General features: G+C 41.6%; 1 protein-coding gene across 1 annotated transcript in view; it reads left to right on the top strand.

The window, feature by feature from the left end:
- The window catches only part of swap70b (switching B cell complex subunit SWAP70b), a 121,260-nt gene that overhangs the window by 69,414 nt on the left and 31,846 nt on the right, over positions 1-20,000 (top strand). The window contains exons 6-7 of the mRNA XM_072272616.1: positions 7,299-7,407; positions 14,473-14,654. Coding sequence (XP_072128717.1) covers positions 7,299-7,407; positions 14,473-14,654 — 291 coding nt within the window. The remainder of the gene's footprint in view (positions 1-7,298; positions 7,408-14,472; positions 14,655-20,000) is intronic.

The raw sequence follows: 20,000 nt of genomic DNA on the forward strand, positions 1-20,000 counted from the left end.
GCAGGTAACTAAAGTGGCAGTGGGGAGGAGCACTTTGGGTTAGGAAACCCAAAGTAGTTATGGAGAAAGATTGAGCAGGTCCATAGGTTAAGGAGCATGGCCAACCTTGAGGGCATTAGGTAGGATCTAGCTGGAGTCAGCTGGGTGATTCTATTTAAAGGCAAAGGAACAGTTGTCAAGTGGGAGGCTTTTAAAAGGGTTATATGAAGAGTCCAGGGCAGCCTGTTCCTGATCAGGTGAATGACAGATATTTCAACTTCGGGGAAACCTGATTCTTGCGAGATATTGAGGCTCTAGTCAGGAAAAGAAAATGTACATCATGTTTAGTCAGCTGAGTACAAATGAATTTTCAAATGTGAAATGTTTAAAACCAGGCTTAAGAGGTAACTCTGGTGGGCTGGATTTGGCACGCAGGGTTAAAGATAATCCCAAAAGGTTTTATCGATATTAAAAATAAAAAGGAGGACTAGGGAGAGACTAGGTCCTCTTAAAGACCATCAAGATCATGTACATGTGACACCACAAGAGATGGCTGAGATTTTTAATGTCTATTTCTTAATGTTTATACAGTAAGCAAGATTAGCATTATTTGTGACATGTACATCAGAACGTATAGTGAAATGCATTATTTGTATCAGCAATCAACAAAATCTGAGGATGTGCTGGGGCATCCCACAAGTGCTGTCATGTTCGTGACAGCAACATAGCGTGCCCACAGCTTACTGAGGAAAGCCAGGTAGTCACAGGAAGAACATGCAAAAGCTCCTTACAGACAGCGATGAGAGCTGAACCCCAATCAGTGGGCGCTGCAAAGTGTTATGCTAGAAGCTACACTACAGTGCCATCCCAAGGAGAATTACTAACGAGAACAACATGGGTACCAAAGAAATGAAGGTTAAAAATAGTGAGGTCTTGCATCATATGGATATTATAAGGAGACATATTGTAAGTGAGGATATTATAAGGAGACATTGAAGCACGTTAAGGTGGGAAAACCCCCAGAGCCTGACCAAGTGCACCCTGGACATTATGGGAGGCCAAGGAAGAAATCTTGGAGGCCTTGGTAGAGATTGTCAGCTCTTGCAAAGTTCCAAAAGACTGGAGGGTGGCTAATGTTGTGGCCATGTTCAAGAAAGGTAGCAAGGACAGGCCAGGGAACTACAGGCTGGTTTGGCTGAATTCAGTTGTAGAGAATTCATTGGAGGGAATTCTGAGAGACGAGATCTTCCATTACTTAGATGGTCAAGGCCTGAGCTGCCAGAGGAATTAGTCAAGGTGGGTACAATTGCTATTTTTAAGAGGCATTTGTATAAGTACACGAAGGGAAAGGGCTTGCAGGGTTATGGGTTGAACATGGACGAAGGAGACTAACAGGGAGGATGCTGCGGTCAGTGTTGTCCATTTGGGCCGAAGGGCCTGTTTCTATGCTGTATTACTCTATAGCTCAATTGCCTACCATTGAGAACATCTACCATAAATGCTGCCTGGGCAGGGCGAAAAGCATTATCAGGGATGCATCTCACCCTAACCATGGACTTTTTACTCTCCTTCTATCCGGTAGGTGCTACAGGAGCCTCCGCTCCCGCACCAGCAGGCACAGGAAGAGCTTCTTCCCTGAGGCTGTGACCCTGCTGAACCTCTCATCACAGCGCTAAGCAGTATTGGACCCATATTGTACTGTCTCAGTACTTCTATATTTGTATGCTGTAGCACTTTTTTTTATTAATATTTAAATAACAATATTCTTTGCATTTCTGGCTGGATGGTAACTGCATTTCTTTGGCTTTGTATCTGTACTCAGCATAATGACAATAAAGTTGAATTTAATCTAATCTAATCTAGTTCTACACTGATAAAGCTTGGCCAACAGACTTTCTAGTTTCCCTACAAATCTACCACTTTATCCCAATATAATTCATTTTCCTACTTGTTGATCAAAGCAGGATACTGGTGTTCGAATGAGTCTTCAATAAATCATAACCTGCTTAGCTTCTTGTGATATTCATTAGCAATGTGGCTATACATTGTCCCATTGCGTTTTCTTGTGCTCACCTGATAGTTTATCAAATCTTTCTTTTATTTTTCTATTAAACAACCAGGGGACCCCTTGGGGCACCTTTTGAGAGAAAGGTTGTGCAGTCTGATGTGATGTGCTTTGGAAATTAAAGAAGAAGAACTCAGTGTATTAAAGAAGAAAGACACGTAGCAAGACAAATATTGCTGCTCCTCGTCTAATGAAGGACAATTTTTATGACCACATCTCTTGCAATAATTACTCTGTGCCGCATATTCTCGAGTTGATCTTTCCTTTTCTCTTCTGTCTCTTCCTCTCTCCTCCTTCTCTGCCTGTTTTTGTCATTCTGGAGACACGCAGCCGTTTCATCCTTTGTCTCTTCATCTCTTCTACCACTTCTTTTTTTCTCTCTGATCTTGGAGTCGTGCGGCCCTGGCCTGATTGGATTCTTGTTCTCTCCTCCGTCTGTGCCTGTTGTTATCATTTTGGAGATGTGCATGCCTGTCCTCCTCTGTCTCGTCTTCTCTCATCTTTTTTGTCCTGACTCTTTGATCCTGGAGTTGTGCGGCCCTGGCCTCATCCGATTCTTGTTCTCTCCCTCTCCTTGCTGCTTCCCGACGACGTTTGGCGTCACCTCTTGACCATAATGTCCCCCTTCTCTTTCCACGCGATATAATTAGGCTGTCCATATATTTTTACCCTAATGCTTGATAGAAGATGGGAAGCAGTAACACCAAAGCCTCCAAGATGCTGCTGTTTCTTGATGATGTGATTGGTGCTCTCCTAAATGGATGTGATAGCCCTGCCCTTTTGCTGCGGTGGAAGTGGCTCTGTGAGCATGGTGAGGCACTGCTGAGGCTGGTCGTGCGCATACATCGGGCTGTGGCGTTGCAGTCTCCATGAAGGTGGAAACCGGCTCTGAGAGCATCGTGAGGCATGGCTGAGGCTGGCCGTGCACATGCGTCGGGCTGTGGCGTCCCGATTTCCATGATGGCCAATGGGGTCTCGGGTGAAAGGCAGCCTGTTGATTTTTGGCGAATGAGCAATTTTATACGAATATATAACCCTGAACTTTGCCTGCATTCTGTAAGTTAGCGCATTTTAATTCGATTTAGGCAAAAAAAGTGCCGCTGTAATGCACCGTTTGTGCTAATTGAAGGTCACAAACAGACAGAGCATGAGAGTTTTAGTAGTATATAGATTTATGTGCTGAGCAGTTCTGAAGGCTTGTAGATCACTTCCCTTCAATACCCACCATTCACTTCATCTGTAAAACACAAAGGGAGGCATGGCTATGCCAGCATTTCATATTTTCTGTTTTGTGTTGCAGGACATACATTTGCACAACTTGCATACTCCTTTTTCAGTCATGTGTGTCCTCCTGATCACTTTTTGGAGAGGTTCAAGTCTTCAGCTACAGACCAGGTGAAACAGGCAGCTGAACATAAAGCTCGGCACCCTTTAATAATTTTCTGACAGATTCTGATGTTATTCCTTATTTTATTCCACCACTAACCAGCCATCATGCTGATTATACTATTTGAGAAAGACTTGGTAATCAACTAAATTAAATGTGCCTACCGATACTGTGCAGAACCAATTATTTGCATACTTTCATTCAGCAGCTATTCTTGACTGTTGTTGTTCCTCTCCGTGCCTTGTGGTGCAGTGGGCGGCAACCTTGCTGTATCTTTAGCATTTTTCTTTGTTTTTTACGAGGCCGAGTTGCTAACTCAACACTCAAGCCAGCACAGGTGGAAAGCATGCAAGGAGCCGGCTGGATTTGAACCCGCAACCACTCACCTCGAAGCCCAGTGCAGATGCCACTACACCACTGGCTATTGTTGACTGTAACCGAATCAAAAACAAGTCTTTCCAAAAGACCTCCAGGTTATCAGATTGGAAAAAGATTGTGATTCCTCCACCCTTGTCAATTGTTCTAAGCAATTGGCAAAAATATCAGTTCAGAACTCCTAATTTTAACGTGTGGGAATTAGAGATTATTAAATGTTTCATAATGTTAACCCAGAGTTTCACATGACCATTGTGAAATTGAGCCCCTTATTTCCTCCATTGATAACTCAGATAACAAATACTGGAAAACTAAGAGGCAATTAAAGAACATAAACTTAAAATAGAGGAAACAAAATCCAGGTCTTTCACTCTTTGGGAAGCTTTGCAAATAAGTATAGAGCTTTTGAAAATGTTTTATTTCACTGAGGAAATTAACCTTTAACATATTATTACCAAGTACAAAGAAAAAGAGCGGTAGGTGGAGCTTCATGCAGCTTTCACACTCACACAACTTCTTAAAGAGATACTTCCTCTAAAAACAGAACAGTTCCTGCAACTTCATTTCAGATTATTACACAAAATCTTTCATCACATCCTGTTCACTAGACTTCCTAACAGTTGAGATTCGGCAAGGATCGAACAGCCTTCTCCCTTTGTCTCTGCCTCACAGCCAAGAAGGCTCACCAGTGCCTCTACTTCCTCAGAACACTAGTGAAATTTGGCATGTCCCCTTTGACCCTCATCACATTTAATCCATGCACCATGGAAAGCATCCCGCCTGGGTGCATCATGGCTTGGTGTGGCAACAGCTATGTCCATGACCGCAAGAAACTGCAGAATATTGTGGGCACATCATGGAAACCAGGCTTCCCTCCATTGACTGACTATTCTTCTCGCTACCTCAGTAAAGCAACCAGCATAATTAAAGAATCCACCAGCCAGACATTCTGTCTTCTCCTGCCTCCCATTGGGCAAAAGATAGAAAAATGCCTGAAAAGACTGTTGTAGAAATATTGAGTACAACTGGGTGGACTCCTGACTTCACAGTTCATCTAGCTGTGACTTTGCAGCTTACTGTCTACCTGCATGGCACTACGCTTTCTCTGCACTGGAACGCTTAATTCTGCACTCTGTTATTTTTATCTTATTGTTTCCACAATGCACTGTTGTAATGAATTTTATGCACAGTATGCAGGACAAGATTCTCCACTGTGTCTCGGCACCTGTGAGAAAAATAAACCAATTTATCAATTGAAAGTATAATCACGCACACTTCAATGAGAATTTTCATCTTTAAGCCTTTAAAGGTTGACTATATATCAAAAAAGTATTTTTTGAAACAGTTTGAAATCGTAGTTTGGGAATTAGACATCTAAATGTAGGTTTCCATTTTCAAGTTTATGGTTGTGCACAGACATGGTGAGGTATGGGAACCGCGAGAAGCTTGTCTGAAGCAGCGTCACTGGCAGGTAGGTGCAGACAGCATAATTGTACAACATAAGAGTAGAGCAAAACAAACATACAAAAAAAACAGGGCAATCAGAAACAGATCCATGATCGTGCAAGAGGTGGTTGGTAGTGTTCCTTTGCTGAGGTAGGATTAGGGTTGTGCAATTCAGGTCTTGCACAACCCTAGTTGATGGCTTTAGAAAAGTAGCTGGAAAGTTGAGTGGGACTTTCGGCTTCTCTACCTTCCTGCCCGATGGTAGCAGTGAGAAGAGACCCATAGAGTGGAGATTCTTGACGCAGTACCTCCTGTAGATGCTGTTATTCTTGGGTGAGGTTGTGCCCACAATCGACTGGGCTGCGTTCACAGTTCTCTGCAGTCTCTTGCAATCCTGTGCATTGGAATTTCAGTACCAGCCCCTGATACAACCAATCTGGATACTTTTAATAGCACGTCCGTAAGGTTCGTTAGAGTGTTTGCTGGCACTCCAGATCTCTTCAAGGTTCTAAGAAAATAGAGGACCTTGCACACCTTCTTTGTGATTGCATCTATGTGCTGGGTCCAGGACCGGTGATGCTAACACCCAAGAATTTAAAGCTGTTTCATGAGAACTGGCATGTGGTCTCCCAACTTCCCCTACCTGAAGTCAATGACTAACTCCTTGGTTTTATTAACGCTGGGTGTGAGGTTGTTACTGTGGCACCACTCAACAAAATATTCTACCTGACTCTTGTATGCTACCTTACCACCACCTGGTGACAGTGGTGTCATTGGTGAATTTGGAGGTGGTACTACGGCTGTGCTCAGCCACACTATCATGGATGTAATGAGAGAAGAGTAGGGCGCAAAGCACGCAGCCTTACGGTGCACCTGTGTTGCTGTCAGTCTGTGCTAATTGGGGTTGGCTGGTGGGGAAGACCGCGATCCAGTGGTAAAGGGAGGTACAAGAGGCCCAGGACTTGAAGCTTGATGATAAGTTTAGAGGGGGTGATAATGTTGAATGCCGACCTGTAATCGACGAGTTCTTGTTGTCCAGACGGTACAGAACGGAATGAAGAGTGAGTACAGTAGCACCTTCTGTTAACCAATTGTGACAACAGGCATTTTAAAGGAGGTCTAAGCCATTTCTGAGGCTGGAGTTGATTCATGCCCTAACCAACCTCTGGAAACCCTTCGCTACAGTGGACGTAACTGCTACTGGGTAGGAGTCACTGGACAGGTCACTGTGTTTTTCTTGGGCACCAGTACGATAGATACCCTCGTCAAGCAGGCAGGAGGCTCAGATTACAGACACTGATTGAAGACGTCTTTGAACGCCCTGGTCAGTTAGTTCGACATTGGGTTAGGTACGACACCTAGGCCTGATGCTTTTCGTGGCTTTATTTCCCTGCATCTCCACCAGTAAGGCAACAGGTGATAGTAAAGTCCACTGGTATTTCTCTGGAGACTGCTTGTATGTGACTCACAGCATTGTGCTGTTTCTAATGCCCCAAGTGTTAGTTGAAATGTATTAATGTTTCATTGTGGGATCATTCCTGATAATATGAACTCAAAGGTAAGTTAATAATATGGTGTTTGTTGTCAGTAAATGGATGTTCACTGGAGCTATTATAAATCATAGGGGGTTCCTAGGTTATGGAAACCTGACTTTACACAAACTTTCCCGTGAAGTTTTGAAGTTAGTAATAAGAATAAGAGAATGCTTTGTGGTATTCATTAATAACTGAATGCAGTAGGTATTTCATTAGTCTAATTATGTGTAGTATTCAGATGATTGTTCAATGAATTGAAAACATATTCCAGTATGTACACTTAGGCTGGCTATATATTGTGGGTTGCTACAGAAAATGGATGTTTCTGATACTATGGAGAATTCAGCTCATAAAAACTCCTCTGTACAGAACCCTTATGTAACCTGGGGGCTACCTGTAAAACACCAGGAGTTGTAGTCTGTTTTGGAATTAACATGTGATGATGCCAGAATTAATGCAAATTTGTCAAAAGATAAATTCCTTGTAAAATTATATATTATTTCTACTGCAGTCCCTACCAGATAAAGATGGACGGAAATGCCTGTTGCTGATAAAAAGCTCTGATAGGAGTTTTGAGATCAGTGCATCTGACAAAAAAAAGAAACAAGAATGGATCCAAGGTAAGGGCTATTTTTTTTCATGCTAAATCTTTGCAGTTGGTTAAGTTAAGTTTACAAATGTCACAACTTGCAAGCCTCATCAACTTCATTCTTCTTCTGGATCATAACCCCGGCCTAGTTCCATTGCAGTTATTCAACCCTCCAGTCTGCTGAAGAAGCATTTTTGGGCCAGCTATTCAGAACAATTTTCTGATGAGTTGAGGAGTAGGCAACTATACTTCCTTCCTCTTCTCAGTTGTTTCACTTCATTTTGGTGTCTGCAGGCCAAATATTAATTTACTTGCTCACTTTATTCTGTAGCACTACACTTGACCACTATTCTCTCTTTCCTTTCTAAAAACAACCAGCAGCTTGTTGTTCATGCTTGGGGACAGTGGGGGAAGAGCAAAAGCTGAAGGGGAATGGGGGAAGAAAGAGCTTGAGGCATAAGCAGGTGTTAAAAGAGTTGAATAAAAAATGCAAAAGAAATGATCACCATAAAATATGAGATGCACTGAAACAGAAACGTGCAGATAAAACATAACTGAAGAGATAGTGAATTTGCTTAAAAAAATCTGTAGTATGTAAAGGTGAGCAACTCCAAGGGAGAAAATCTATCCTGGTGGTTTCTTGTATTAGGAAAATAATACTAAAATTCACTTTATTTTGTGAATATTTAATATTTTGCTACAAGAAGAAATTGTCATCCATTGCACAACATAAGAGCTGGCGTTATGAATGAAGTTTGAACATAATGAATAGGATGTGACCATGTGTTTTTTTGGAACTATTCGTTCCGTTCTATGTTGGGTAGAGATGATTTGAGTGTGATTTGAGTTACCATGGTTACTTGGTGGTGCTGTGGTTTAGTTGCCATACTCTGAACCACGAGAGCTGGATCCGTAGGTCCAAGTTCAAATCCTGCCCATTGCAGCAGTGGAATTTGAATTTGGTTAATTATTTGGAATTTGGGGGGAAAAAAGAACTAGTCATACTAATGATAACCATGAAAAAAAATTATCGGGTTCACCAATGGGTCTCTGGGGAGGAAACCTTGTAACTTGCAGCAGTTTGTCCTACCAGTGAGTTCAGACTAGACCATTAAATGCTTTCTAAAGTGGAGTCGTAAACCACTCAGTTGTACCATGTTGCTTAAATAGAGAAGAAATAAAGCTGGCACTGACCTGGATAGCTATTTGAACACTGTAACATCACTCCAGTCCAGTCAGCCAGCCTTGCAGAGTTCTCAGAAGCATCCAAGTTCAGCCTGGTATTGTGGTTCTCTCAGAATAATAAACACAAAATAATCTGCAGATGCTGGGGTCAACGCAACACTCACAACATGCTGGAGGAATTCAGCAGGTCGGGCAGCATCTGTGGAAAAGATCGGTTGACGTTTCGGGCTGGAACCCTTCGTCAGGACTGTAGGGGGAAGGGGGAGAGGCCCTATAAAGAAAGTGGGGGGAAGGTGGGAAGGAGAAGGCTGGTAGGTTCCAGGTAATATTTCACCTGGAACCTACCTCAGAATAATATGTAGTAGACATTACAATGCCTGCTAAACCCACCAGAGATCATAATGCATTGATATAAGGTGGGAGAGTGTAGTTCTTGGAGTCCTGAATATTGATTCCAGGATTCACAAAATCGTATGTTGTCAAGTCAAACAGTGAATGTTAAAAGGGAGCAGAATGTACTCTTGGTTACTTCAATATCTATTCCCAATTATGTTTGATACCACTGCCACAGACTTAGCTAAGTCCTGAAGATACAGCTGCCAGACTGGATTCAGGACGGGTCATGTATAAATAAGCCTACAGAATGTTAAACCTTGAGGGTCTGTGTTTGGGCGCCAACTTTTGTACATTTACATAAGCCCAGAGGCCCAGAGGACCAGATATCATGGTGGTTAAACCAGGTAGGATTGTGAGAATGGAGGATGTAAACAGGTGTCAAAGGAAAATGGCAGGTTAAGTGAATGTGGCAGGTGGAATATGATGTGGGAAACGTAAGTTTATCCACTTTGCATCACATAGTAGAAAAGTTGGGTATTTACTGAGTGGTGATAGATTGGGTAGTGTTAGTGCCGTTGTATACAAGTCACTAAAAGACAATATGCAGATGCAGCAAGCTAAGTTTTTTAGTTTTCATTATGATGATACTGACTTTTGGACAAAGCAAGCCGGGCATGGAGTACTGTGTAAAGTTTTGGTCTCCTTATCTAGGAAAGGATATTAACAAGGGAGTACAGTGAAGATTCACTAGGTTGGTTCTAGGAATGGTGGTTTTGTCATATGTGCAAGTGTGGCCAGAATTCGGAAGATTATACATGGCTAAGGAGTTGGCGTAGGAAGGAGGTCATAAGAGTTTGGATCATTGGTCTCTCTTTCAGGGAAGGTGGGACCTGTATAGAAGGGGCTGTTTGCACCTGAACTAGAGGGGGACTAATATCCTAGCAGGAAGGTTTGTTAATGCTGCACGGTGGGGTTTAAGCTAGAGTTGCAGGGTGATGGGAACCAGAGTGTCAGAACAGTTAGTGGAGAGGTTGTGGAGGCAGATATTGGTAAGACCTCAGACAAAGTTAGGAATCCAAAGGTTGAGCATGGTGTGACAAGTGTCCTGAGCTGTACATATTTCAATGCAAGAAGTATCGTAGGAAAGGCGGATAATAATGCTGAAGATGAGGTAGCTGGTTTACAAGCAGAGGCAATGTGTAGTGAGGAGAGGCTGTTGATAGGGTAAAATTGCAGTCAACTGGATGAGTTGCAAAGTAAAAAGTGGACAGAATCGAAAAGGGTGAATTCAGGATTGAAGTTGTATTTGAATGCATGTAGTATACAGAATAAGGTAGATGAATTTGTAGCACGGTTGCAGATTGGCAGATATGATGTTGTTGGCATCACTGAGTCATGGCTGAAAGAAGATTATAGCTCGGAGCTTAATGTTCAAGGATATACACATTGTGTCAAAAGGACAGGCAGGAAGGCATAGCGTGTGATATTGTTCTGTTGGAAAAAATGAAATCAAGTCATTAGAAAAAAGGTGACATAGCGTCAGAAGGTGTTGAATCATTGTGGAGAGAGCTAAGGAACTGCAAGGGTAAAAAGTTCCCGATGAGAGTTGTATACAGACCTCCAAACAGTAGTATGGATGTGGCCTACAAATTACAATTGGAGATATGTTACAATGGTCATGCGGACTTCAATATTCACATAGATTGGGGAAATCAGGTTGGTGCTGGATTTTGGGGGGGTGGGGGGGGAAAAGGTGGGAGAGATTTCTAGAATGTCTGCGAGAGAGGTGGTGTTTTAGAGCCGCTCATGGTTGAGCCCACTAGAGGATCAGCTATTCTGGATTGGCTGTTGTGTAATGAACCAGAACTGATTTGAGAGCTTAAGGTATAAGAACCCTCGGGCAAGTGATCATAATATGATCAAATTCACCCTGAAATTTGAGAAGGAGAAGTTAAAGTCAAATGTATCAGTATTACAGTGGAGCGAAGGGAATTACGGAGGCACAAGAGAGGAGTTGGCCAGAAAGAATGGGAAAAGAAAACTGGCTGGTATGACGGCAGAACAGCGATATCTGGAATTTCTGGAGGCAATTCAGAAGGCACAGGATATACACATCCCAAATAGGAAGAAGTTTTCTAAAGGAAAGATGACACAACCGTGGCTGACAAGAGAAGTCAAAACCAACATAAAAGCCAAAGAGAGGGCATGTAATAGAGCAAAAATTAGTGGGAAGTTAGAGGATTGGAAAGCTTTTAGAAAGCCACAGAAGGCAACTAAAAAAATCATTAAGAAGGTAAAGATGGAATAAGAAAGTAAGCTAGCCACTAATATTAAGATGCCAAAAATTTCTACAGATACATAAAGTGTAAAGGAGAAGTGTGAGTGGATATCGGACTGCTGGAAAACGACGCTGGACAGGTAGTAATGGGGGACGAAGAAATAGCGGATGAACTGAATAAGTATTTTGCATTAGTGTTCACTGTGGAAGACGCTAGAAGTATGGTGGAAGTTCCAGGTGTCAGGAGGCATGAAGTATGTGAAGTTACCGCAATTAGAGAGAAGGTTTTTTGGAAATTGAAAGGTTTGAAGATAGATAAATCACCTGGACTGGATGGTGTTACACTCCAGGGTTCTGAAAGATGGAATTATCTTTCAAGAATCACTATATTCCTGAATGGTTCTGGAAGTCTGGAAAATTGCAAATGTCACTCCACTCTTCAAGAAGGGAAAGGGGCAGGGAAAAAAAGGAAACTACAGACCAGTTAGTTTGACTTCAGTGGTTGGTAAGATGTTAGAGTCAATTATTAAGAATGAGACCTCAGGGTATTTGGAGGTAGATGATAAAATAGACCACAGTCAGCATAGTTTCCTCAAGGGAAAATCTTACCTGACAAATCTGTTGGAATTCTTTGAAGAAATAATAAGCAGGATGGACAAAGGAGAATTGTTTGTTGTTGTGTACTTGGATTTACAGAAGGCCTTTGACAAGGTGCCACACATGAAGTTGCTTAACAAGCTATATGAGCCCATGGTATTGTAGGAAAGATTCTAGCATGGATAAAGCAGTGGCTGATTGACAGGAGGCAACGAGTGGGAATAAAAGTAGCCTTTTCTGGTTGACTGCTGGTGACTAATGGTGTTCCACAAGGGTCTATGTTAGGAACAATTCTTTTTCTGTTATATGTCAATGATTTGGATGATGGAATTGATGGCTTTGTAGCAAAGTTTTTAGATGATATGAAGATAGGTGGAGGTGCAGATAGTTTTGAGGAAGTAGAGAGGACTGAGACAAATTAGAATGGGCAAAGAAATAGCAGATGAAAGGAAGTCATGAAGGAATAGCAGGATGTCAGGAAGTGTATGGTCATGCACTTTGGTAGAAGAAATGAAAGAGTTGACTACTAAATGGAGAGAAAATACAAAAAATGATGGGCAAAGGGATTTGGGAATCCTTGTGCAGAATTCCCTAAAGGTTAATTTGCAGGTTGAGTCTGTGGTGAGAAAGACAAATGTAATGTTAGAATTCATTTAAAGAGGATAAGGATGTAATGTTGAGACATTATAAAACACTGGTGAGGCCTCATCTGGAATATTGTGGGCAATTTTGGACCCTTTATCGTAGAAACTGGAGGGAGTTCAAAGGAGGCTCATGAAAATGATTCCAGGATTGAATGGCTTGTTATATAAAGATTGTTTGATCACTCTGGGCCTGTATTCACTAGGATTCATAAGAATGAGGGGGTGACCTTATTGAAACCTATTGAATGGTGAAGAGCCTTGATAGAGTGGATGTGGAGAGGATGTTTCCTATGGTGGGAGTGTCTAAGACTAGAGCATCGGAGACAGCAAAGGCTAAGGGACCAGACAGAATTAGCTTCACCTCCAGCCAATCAGGTTTGATACAGTTACAACATGGCATATACCGGACAATATGGAAGATCATTCAGGTTTATCCAACTCTTAAACAGTAGAACAAATACACTGTAGCTAATTACCCAATTGTCTACTCTCAATGATCAAGAAGTCAAGGAAGCCATTATTGAGGTATGCACCAGTGCCCACTTTAGGATTCTCTCTCATGAGTCCTGATGAAGGGTCTTGGTCCAAAACACCAACTCTTTATTCATCTCTATAGATGCTGCCTGGCATACTGAGTTCCTCCAGCATTTTGTGTGTGTTAGTCTGAATTGCCAGCATTTGCAGAGTCTCTTGTGTTTATGTTGCCTGACTACCACATTCTCAAGGGTAAATAAGAATGAACAATAAATGCAGGTCTTGCCATGATGTCCAGATCCCAATAATGAATAAAATGAAACCTAAAAAAAGGCCATCTCCAACGGGATCCCACCACCAGGCATATCTTTTCCTCCCTCCCACTTTCTTTCCACAGGGAACACTCCCTATGACTCCTCTATCCACTGATCTCCTTCCTGACACTTAGCTTTGCAAGCAGAACAAATGTCACACCTGCCCCTACACCTCCTCCCTCACTAGCATTCAGGGCCCCAAACAGTCCTTCCAGGTGAGGTGACACTTCACCTGCGAGTCTGTTAGGGTCATCTACTGTATCCGGTGCTCCTGGTGTGGCCTCCTGTATATTGGTGAGACCCAACTTAGATTAGGAGTACTTTGCCAAGCACCTATGCTCTGTTTCCAGAAACAGAGGGACCTCCCAGTGGCTACCCACTTAAATTTCACTTCTAATTCCTATTCCCATTCCGACATGTCAGTCATGGCTTCCTCTACTTGGATAAGGCCACACTTAGGTTGGAGGAACAACACCTTATGTTCTGTCTGGGTAGCCTCCAACATGGTGGCATGAACATCAATTTCTCAAACTTCCAGTAGTGCCTCCCCCCAGCCCCCCTTCCCCATTTCCCATTGTTTCAATAAGGTGACCACATGGGATCTTGATGCCAATAGACTTATCTGCTTCATGTTCGGTCTGTTATTGGCTATTAAATTTCGATGCACTGTCCCTAACCTTATTCACCAAATACACACTCCAAACTCACTTTGGACTGCTGCATATTTTCTGTTTTTATGATCCTTTCTGTTCCTGAGGTGACTAGTTATTGACTAAATTGACAGGAAAGGTACATGAATGGTAGGAGTATGGAGGGATACGGTCCCGGTGCAGGTCAATGGGAATAGACAGTTTAAATTGTTTGACATGGACTAGATGGGCCAAATGGCCTGTTTCTGTGCTGTACTTTTCTATGACTATGAATTGTAAAAAGAAATCCAGTTAATATTTGTCCCCTTAGGTTAATAGACTTTAGTAGCACCAGTACTAACTTGGTCCTCAAGGACACAACCTTTTATGCTAGTATGGTATCATACGGTATTTAAAGAGCTATAAACTCCATTCTGGGAATACATTTTCAAGCAATAGATATCTGTTGATTGTATGGTTTCTACACTCTGATCATGCATATTTGCCTTGGGGATTGGCATATAATGTAAGACTAATTTATGGAGATGAGGACCAGGCAGTGGAGGCTTTGAGATTTTTTTAATATATATAATCCCTGCTATATCCAGCCTTGTCTTCTCTTTCTGACCTTGTGAATAGCTATTCAAACAACCATCAACCTACTGAAGGGTGAAAAGCTTCCTCCACACATAGAAGGTCGTCAGAAACGCCGAGAACTGCGGCAGAAACAACAAGCAGAGCAGGAAGAGATAGCACAGAGAATGAAAGAACTGCAGCTAGCAAATGAAGACAAGCAACAAGAGTTGGAAAAAATGCGTAAGGTAAGAACAACTTGATCCAAGCCATTGTCAGATGAGGATTCACAGTGGTGCTAGAAAAGTTTGTGAACCCTGTAGAATTTTCTCTATTTCTGCATAAGTATGACCTAAAATGTGATCAAATCTTCATGCAAGTCCTAAACCTAGAAAAAGAGAACCCAATTAAATAAATAACACAAAAACGCTATACTAATTCATTTATTTATTGAGAAAAATTATCCAATATTACATGTATTTGTTGGAAAAACGTATGTGAACCTTTGCTTTCAGTAACTGATGTGACCCCCTTGTACAGGAATAACTTCAACCAAGCATTTCCGGTAACTGTTGATCAGTCCCGCTCATCGGCTTGGAGGAATTTTAGACTATTCCTCCTTACAAAACTGCTTCATCTCTGGGATGTCAGTGGACTTCCTTGCATGAACTGCTTGCTTCAGGTCCTTCCACAACATTTCTAAAGGATTAAAGTCACCATTCCAAAACACAAATGTTCTTCTTTTTAAACCATTCTGTTGTTGATTTACTCTTGTCTTTTGGATCATTGTCTTGTTGCATTATCCAACTTCTGTTAAGATTCAGATGAAGGATTGCTACCCTGACATTCTCCTGTAAGATGTCTTGATACAATTTTGAATTCATTGCTCCCTCAACAATTGCAAGCTGTCCAGGTCCTGGCGCAGCAAAGCAGCCCCAAACCATGATGCTCCCTCCACCATGCTTCACAGTTGAGATGAGGTATTGGTGTTGGTGTGTGGTGCTCTTCTTCCTCCAAACATTTCTGCTAAGAAGTTAAGCTTTTGTCTTATCTGGTCAAAGAGCATTGTCCCAGAAGTGTTGTAGAATATCCAGGTGGTATTTTGCAAACTTGAGATGTGCAGCAATGTTGTTGTTTTTTTTTTGGAGAGCAGTGGTTTCATTCCTGGTGCCTTTCCATGAACGCCATTCTTGTTCAGTAGTTTTCCTATAGTAGACATATGAACAGAGACTTTAGCAAGTTCTAGAGATATCTGCAGTTCTTTTGCTGTTACCCTTGGGTTCTTTTTCATCTCCTTCAGCATTGCCCGTTGTGCTCTTGGTGTGATCTTTGCAGGATGCCCACTCCTAGGAAGACTAACAATAGTACTGAGTTTCCTCCATTTGTAGACAATTTCTGTAACTGCAGACTGATGAACATTTAGGTCTTTAGAAATGCTTCTGAGCCTTTTCCAGCTTCATTCATCTCTACAATTCTTCTAAAGTCCTCTGAAAGTTGTTTTGATCGAGGCGTGATGCACATAAACAGATCTTTCTTGAGAAGAGCAGGTTCTCTCAGTAACCTGACTTTGTGTGCTTTTTTATAGGGCAGAATTTATAAGGTCTACAACCCACACCTCCAAGTTCATCTCATTGATTGGAACACCTGACACCAAATAGCTTTTGTAGAAGGCATTACCCCAGAGGATCACATATTTTTCCCAACAGATTCACCACTATCTGCGAAAAGCAGTTCCTCCTCATCTCCGTCCTAAATCTGCTCCCCTGAATCTTAAAGCTATGTCCCCTAGTTCTAGTCTCGCCCGTGGAAACAACTTTTCTGCCTCTGTTTTATGTGTCCCTTTCATAATTTTTATATGTCTCTCCTCTCATTCTTCCCATATGTGAGGACAAAACAGATGCAGAACTCTTGTGACATTTCTTCACTCTCTCATTGGAAACTGGGAGGTTCATTCTGATAACTCTCAAGCAGCTAATTGGTTTGCTTTTCCCATAAGCCAGATCCTTTTCTTTCATCTTGAAAAGCAAGTGATAAATCAGTTTTTAGATGGGTTTGAGAATATGTGATTTAAAAATGCACAGAGAATCAGAATGGTAGAACTGCCTTCACTGATTTCTTTGTGTCCTCTTTAATTTTAATCACTTAAAATTCTGTGAGTTGTTTTCAAACATGGATGTGTTGCAAGACTTTGTTACTAACATCAGTCATAGCTCTCTAATGCACATGAAATATTCTTTTCAGGCATAGCATGCCTTTTAAAATTTATTTCTTCCCAACTTGAATCCACTGTCAGGATGAGGCTGCAGTTAGGTTGGAGGAATAACACTTTATATTCTGTTTGGGTAGCCTTCAACTTGATGGCATGAACTTCGATTTCTCAAGCTTCTAGTAACGCCCCCTCCCTCCCTTTACCATTTCCCATCCCCTTGTCCCTCTCTCAGGTTATCTCCTTCGCGCTCATCACCTCCCTCTGGTGCTCCCCCCACCCTATTTTCTTCCTTCTGTAGCCTTCTGTCTCTTTCACCAATCAACTTCCTAGTTCTTTTCTTCATATAACCATATAACAATTACAGCACAGAGACAGGCTATCTCGGCCCTTCTAGTCCGTGCCTAACTGTTACTCTCATCTAGTCCCACTGACCTGCACTCAGCCCATAACCCTCCATTCCTTTCCTGTCCATATATCTATCCAATTTAACTTTAAACGACACCATCGAACCTGCCTTAACCACTTCTGCTGGAAGCTCGTTCCACACAGCTACCATTCTCTGAGTAAAGAAGTTCCCCCTCATGTTACCCCTAAACTTCTGTCTTTAACTCTCAACTCATGTCCTCTTGTTTGAATCTTCTCCACTCTCAATGGAAAAAGCCTATCCACGTCAACTCTATCAATCCCCTTCATAATTTTAAACACCTCTATCACGTCCCCCCTCAACCTTCTACGCTCCAAAGAGTAAAGACCTAACTTGTTCAACCTTTCTCTGTAACCTAGGAGATGAAACCCAGGCAACATTTTAGTAAATCTCCTCTGTACTCTCTCAATTTTATTGACATCTTTCCTATAATTTGGTGACCAGAACTGTACACAATACTCCAAATTTGGCCTTACCAATGCCTTATACAATTTCAACATTACATCTCAACTCCTATACTCAATGCTCTGATTAATAAAGGCCAGCATTCCCCTCCCCTCCAAGTTTCACCTTTCGCCTGGTATTTCTTCTACCCCCCCTCCCCCCACCACCTTTCAAATCTACTCCTCAGCTTTTTTTTCTCCAGTCCTGCCAAAGGGTCTGGGCCCGAAACGCGACTGTACTCTTTTCCATAGATGCTGCCTGGCCTGCTGAGTTCCTCCAGCATTTTGGGTGTGTTGCTTGGATTTCTAGCATCTACAGATTTTCTCTTGGTTTTGAATTTTAAACCCGTGAATCATTTTTGTCTTGAAAAATGCCAAGTCTGTGTTGAGACTACATGGTCGTTGCTGATTACTTGGTCAGTGTGGGCAATCAGACAATTTTGTTTCATATCATAAAAAGGGCTATGTGTAGAATTCTTCCCCCCCCATCCCTTTTCTCCCCCTTTACATGGGCTGGAATATATTAGATGCATTTTAGTATTTACTCCTGAATACTAAATCCACTAGCTTCACAGAGCAACAGGCAAACTTGGTGAATACACAGATATTTTGATAGAAATTGTGCTTTTTTAAAAAACATATACAGTAAGATGTTGTGCCGGTTATAGTTTGCAAAATCAATAGAGGGAGAGATACTACACATCTCAGGATTTAGGGCTCCTCAGAGGTAATAGTGCATTTTGGATAGGAACAGGTAAAAAGAGGGTAGTTGGGAAATTAGGCTGAGGGAGGGGAAACAGTTGTGACAGAGACTCATTGCTTTCTTAAAGGATGTCACTGATCACTCTGTTGATACTATGAAGACACTAAAGAGAATAAGTTACTTTTCTAAAGGAGAAGTAGACAGAAAATGTCAAGTGTGTCTTCCTGTTTCATTTTTGGACTTCTTGAAAGGATGTAATTGAGCGTCACTATTTGTTTTATTTAATCATTTGATTTTCTCGCTTTCCAAACTGATCATTCGCTGCTACCTTCATTCCTGCAAATATATCCCAGATCTGAATGGTGAATGCTAGGTATTCTCACCAGTTCAGTTCTTCACCCTGAAACACTAAATGCATTTATGTCTGTCCACATTGCCTGATCTTTGAAGGGTTTTTTTTTTGCACTTTCTGTTTTAATTATCGGTTTCCAAAAGAAGCATTTTTTTTTTGCTTTTCTATAAATTATGATTACAGCTACTTATGTAACACTCGCTTCGTCTAGCGGCTTAATATAGGGGATGATAACCCCCTGCCTGGCCAAACTTAAGGAATCTTGTTTGGGTGGATGCAGAGCGATGTGTCCCCTGTTACAAATCAGTACCCCGAAATAACAAACAGTACACAATATGTGATTAAACGATTAAGCTTTATAACTCTTACTTTGACTATATGGTTAGTAGAGAAACGAAATATAAAAGAAAAAGGGCCCAAATCTTATTAAACAGTTGGTGCACTAAGCTGGAGCTCGCTCAGTAGTCCTTCTTCCACCATCGGTCTCCTCCGAGTGTCGCCAACCTTCGGACCCCCGCTCAGAGGCCACCCCATCCGGCGGTCTACCAAATCTCTCCATTCGTGTCTTTTCTCTCTTCATTTCTCTCTCCCTCTGGCAAAAGCCTGCAAAATCAACTGCTTCCAGAATCACAAGACAGGGCAACAAAATCCTGATTTGGTAACGTGTATCCATCGTCCTGTTATCTCCAGCCATAACCCAAACATTGCTGCTACAGAGAAACCGTTACTTCAGCAGTGAACATTACAAAAAAACCCTTACAGCACGTTACACTTAGAAACTTTGCCTTTGGATAATCTACCTCTTGAAGGAAAAAAAGACAACATTAAGATCCGAAAATATGTCTGTTTCTGAGTCCTCCTATTTAGATGCCTGTTTATCTGGTGTTAGAAACCACTTTACAAGAAATATCAATTTATTCTTTATGTGCCAGTACTTTCAAACATTCACGAAAGCCTTTTCATGCTTTCATTACATTTATCAGTTTTGTTTGCGGACAAGGTTCAAAAACTTGAACTGAAGCCAGTGGTAGGATGTCTGATCTCATTCGTTTGGAATGCGACTCTCCTTGTATTTTTTCGGAATATACATGACTGAAAACAATGAAACTTCATATTCTTTCTTTGAGCTTCCTTTGTAAAGGAAATTTTGTAAATTTGGGCTACAGATTATTGTTTACTTTGTTCCCTCTCATATTTTCACACACTCCATTCTGTATTTCCTCTTTACGCCCTTCAATCTGCTTGTTTAGTTTTTACTTCGTTATGTTCCCTCTTTGACCTTCCTGCTGTCTGATTATTCCTGAGTTGAACAACAAGCTTATCAATGTGATATATGTTACAAAAAGGTGATCAAACTTCGAGGTGCAGCTCACAACGTGTCCTGGAAATCTGAATTGAAAGAGAATGCTAGAAACAGCAAAATGTAAAAATTAAGGAGAAATGAGAGTGGATATAGAAAGTGT

Source organism: Mobula birostris, chromosome 11, assembly GCF_030028105.1.
Source record: "Mobula birostris isolate sMobBir1 chromosome 11, sMobBir1.hap1, whole genome shotgun sequence".
Lineage (NCBI taxonomy): Eukaryota > Metazoa > Chordata > Chondrichthyes > Myliobatiformes > Myliobatidae > Mobula > Mobula birostris.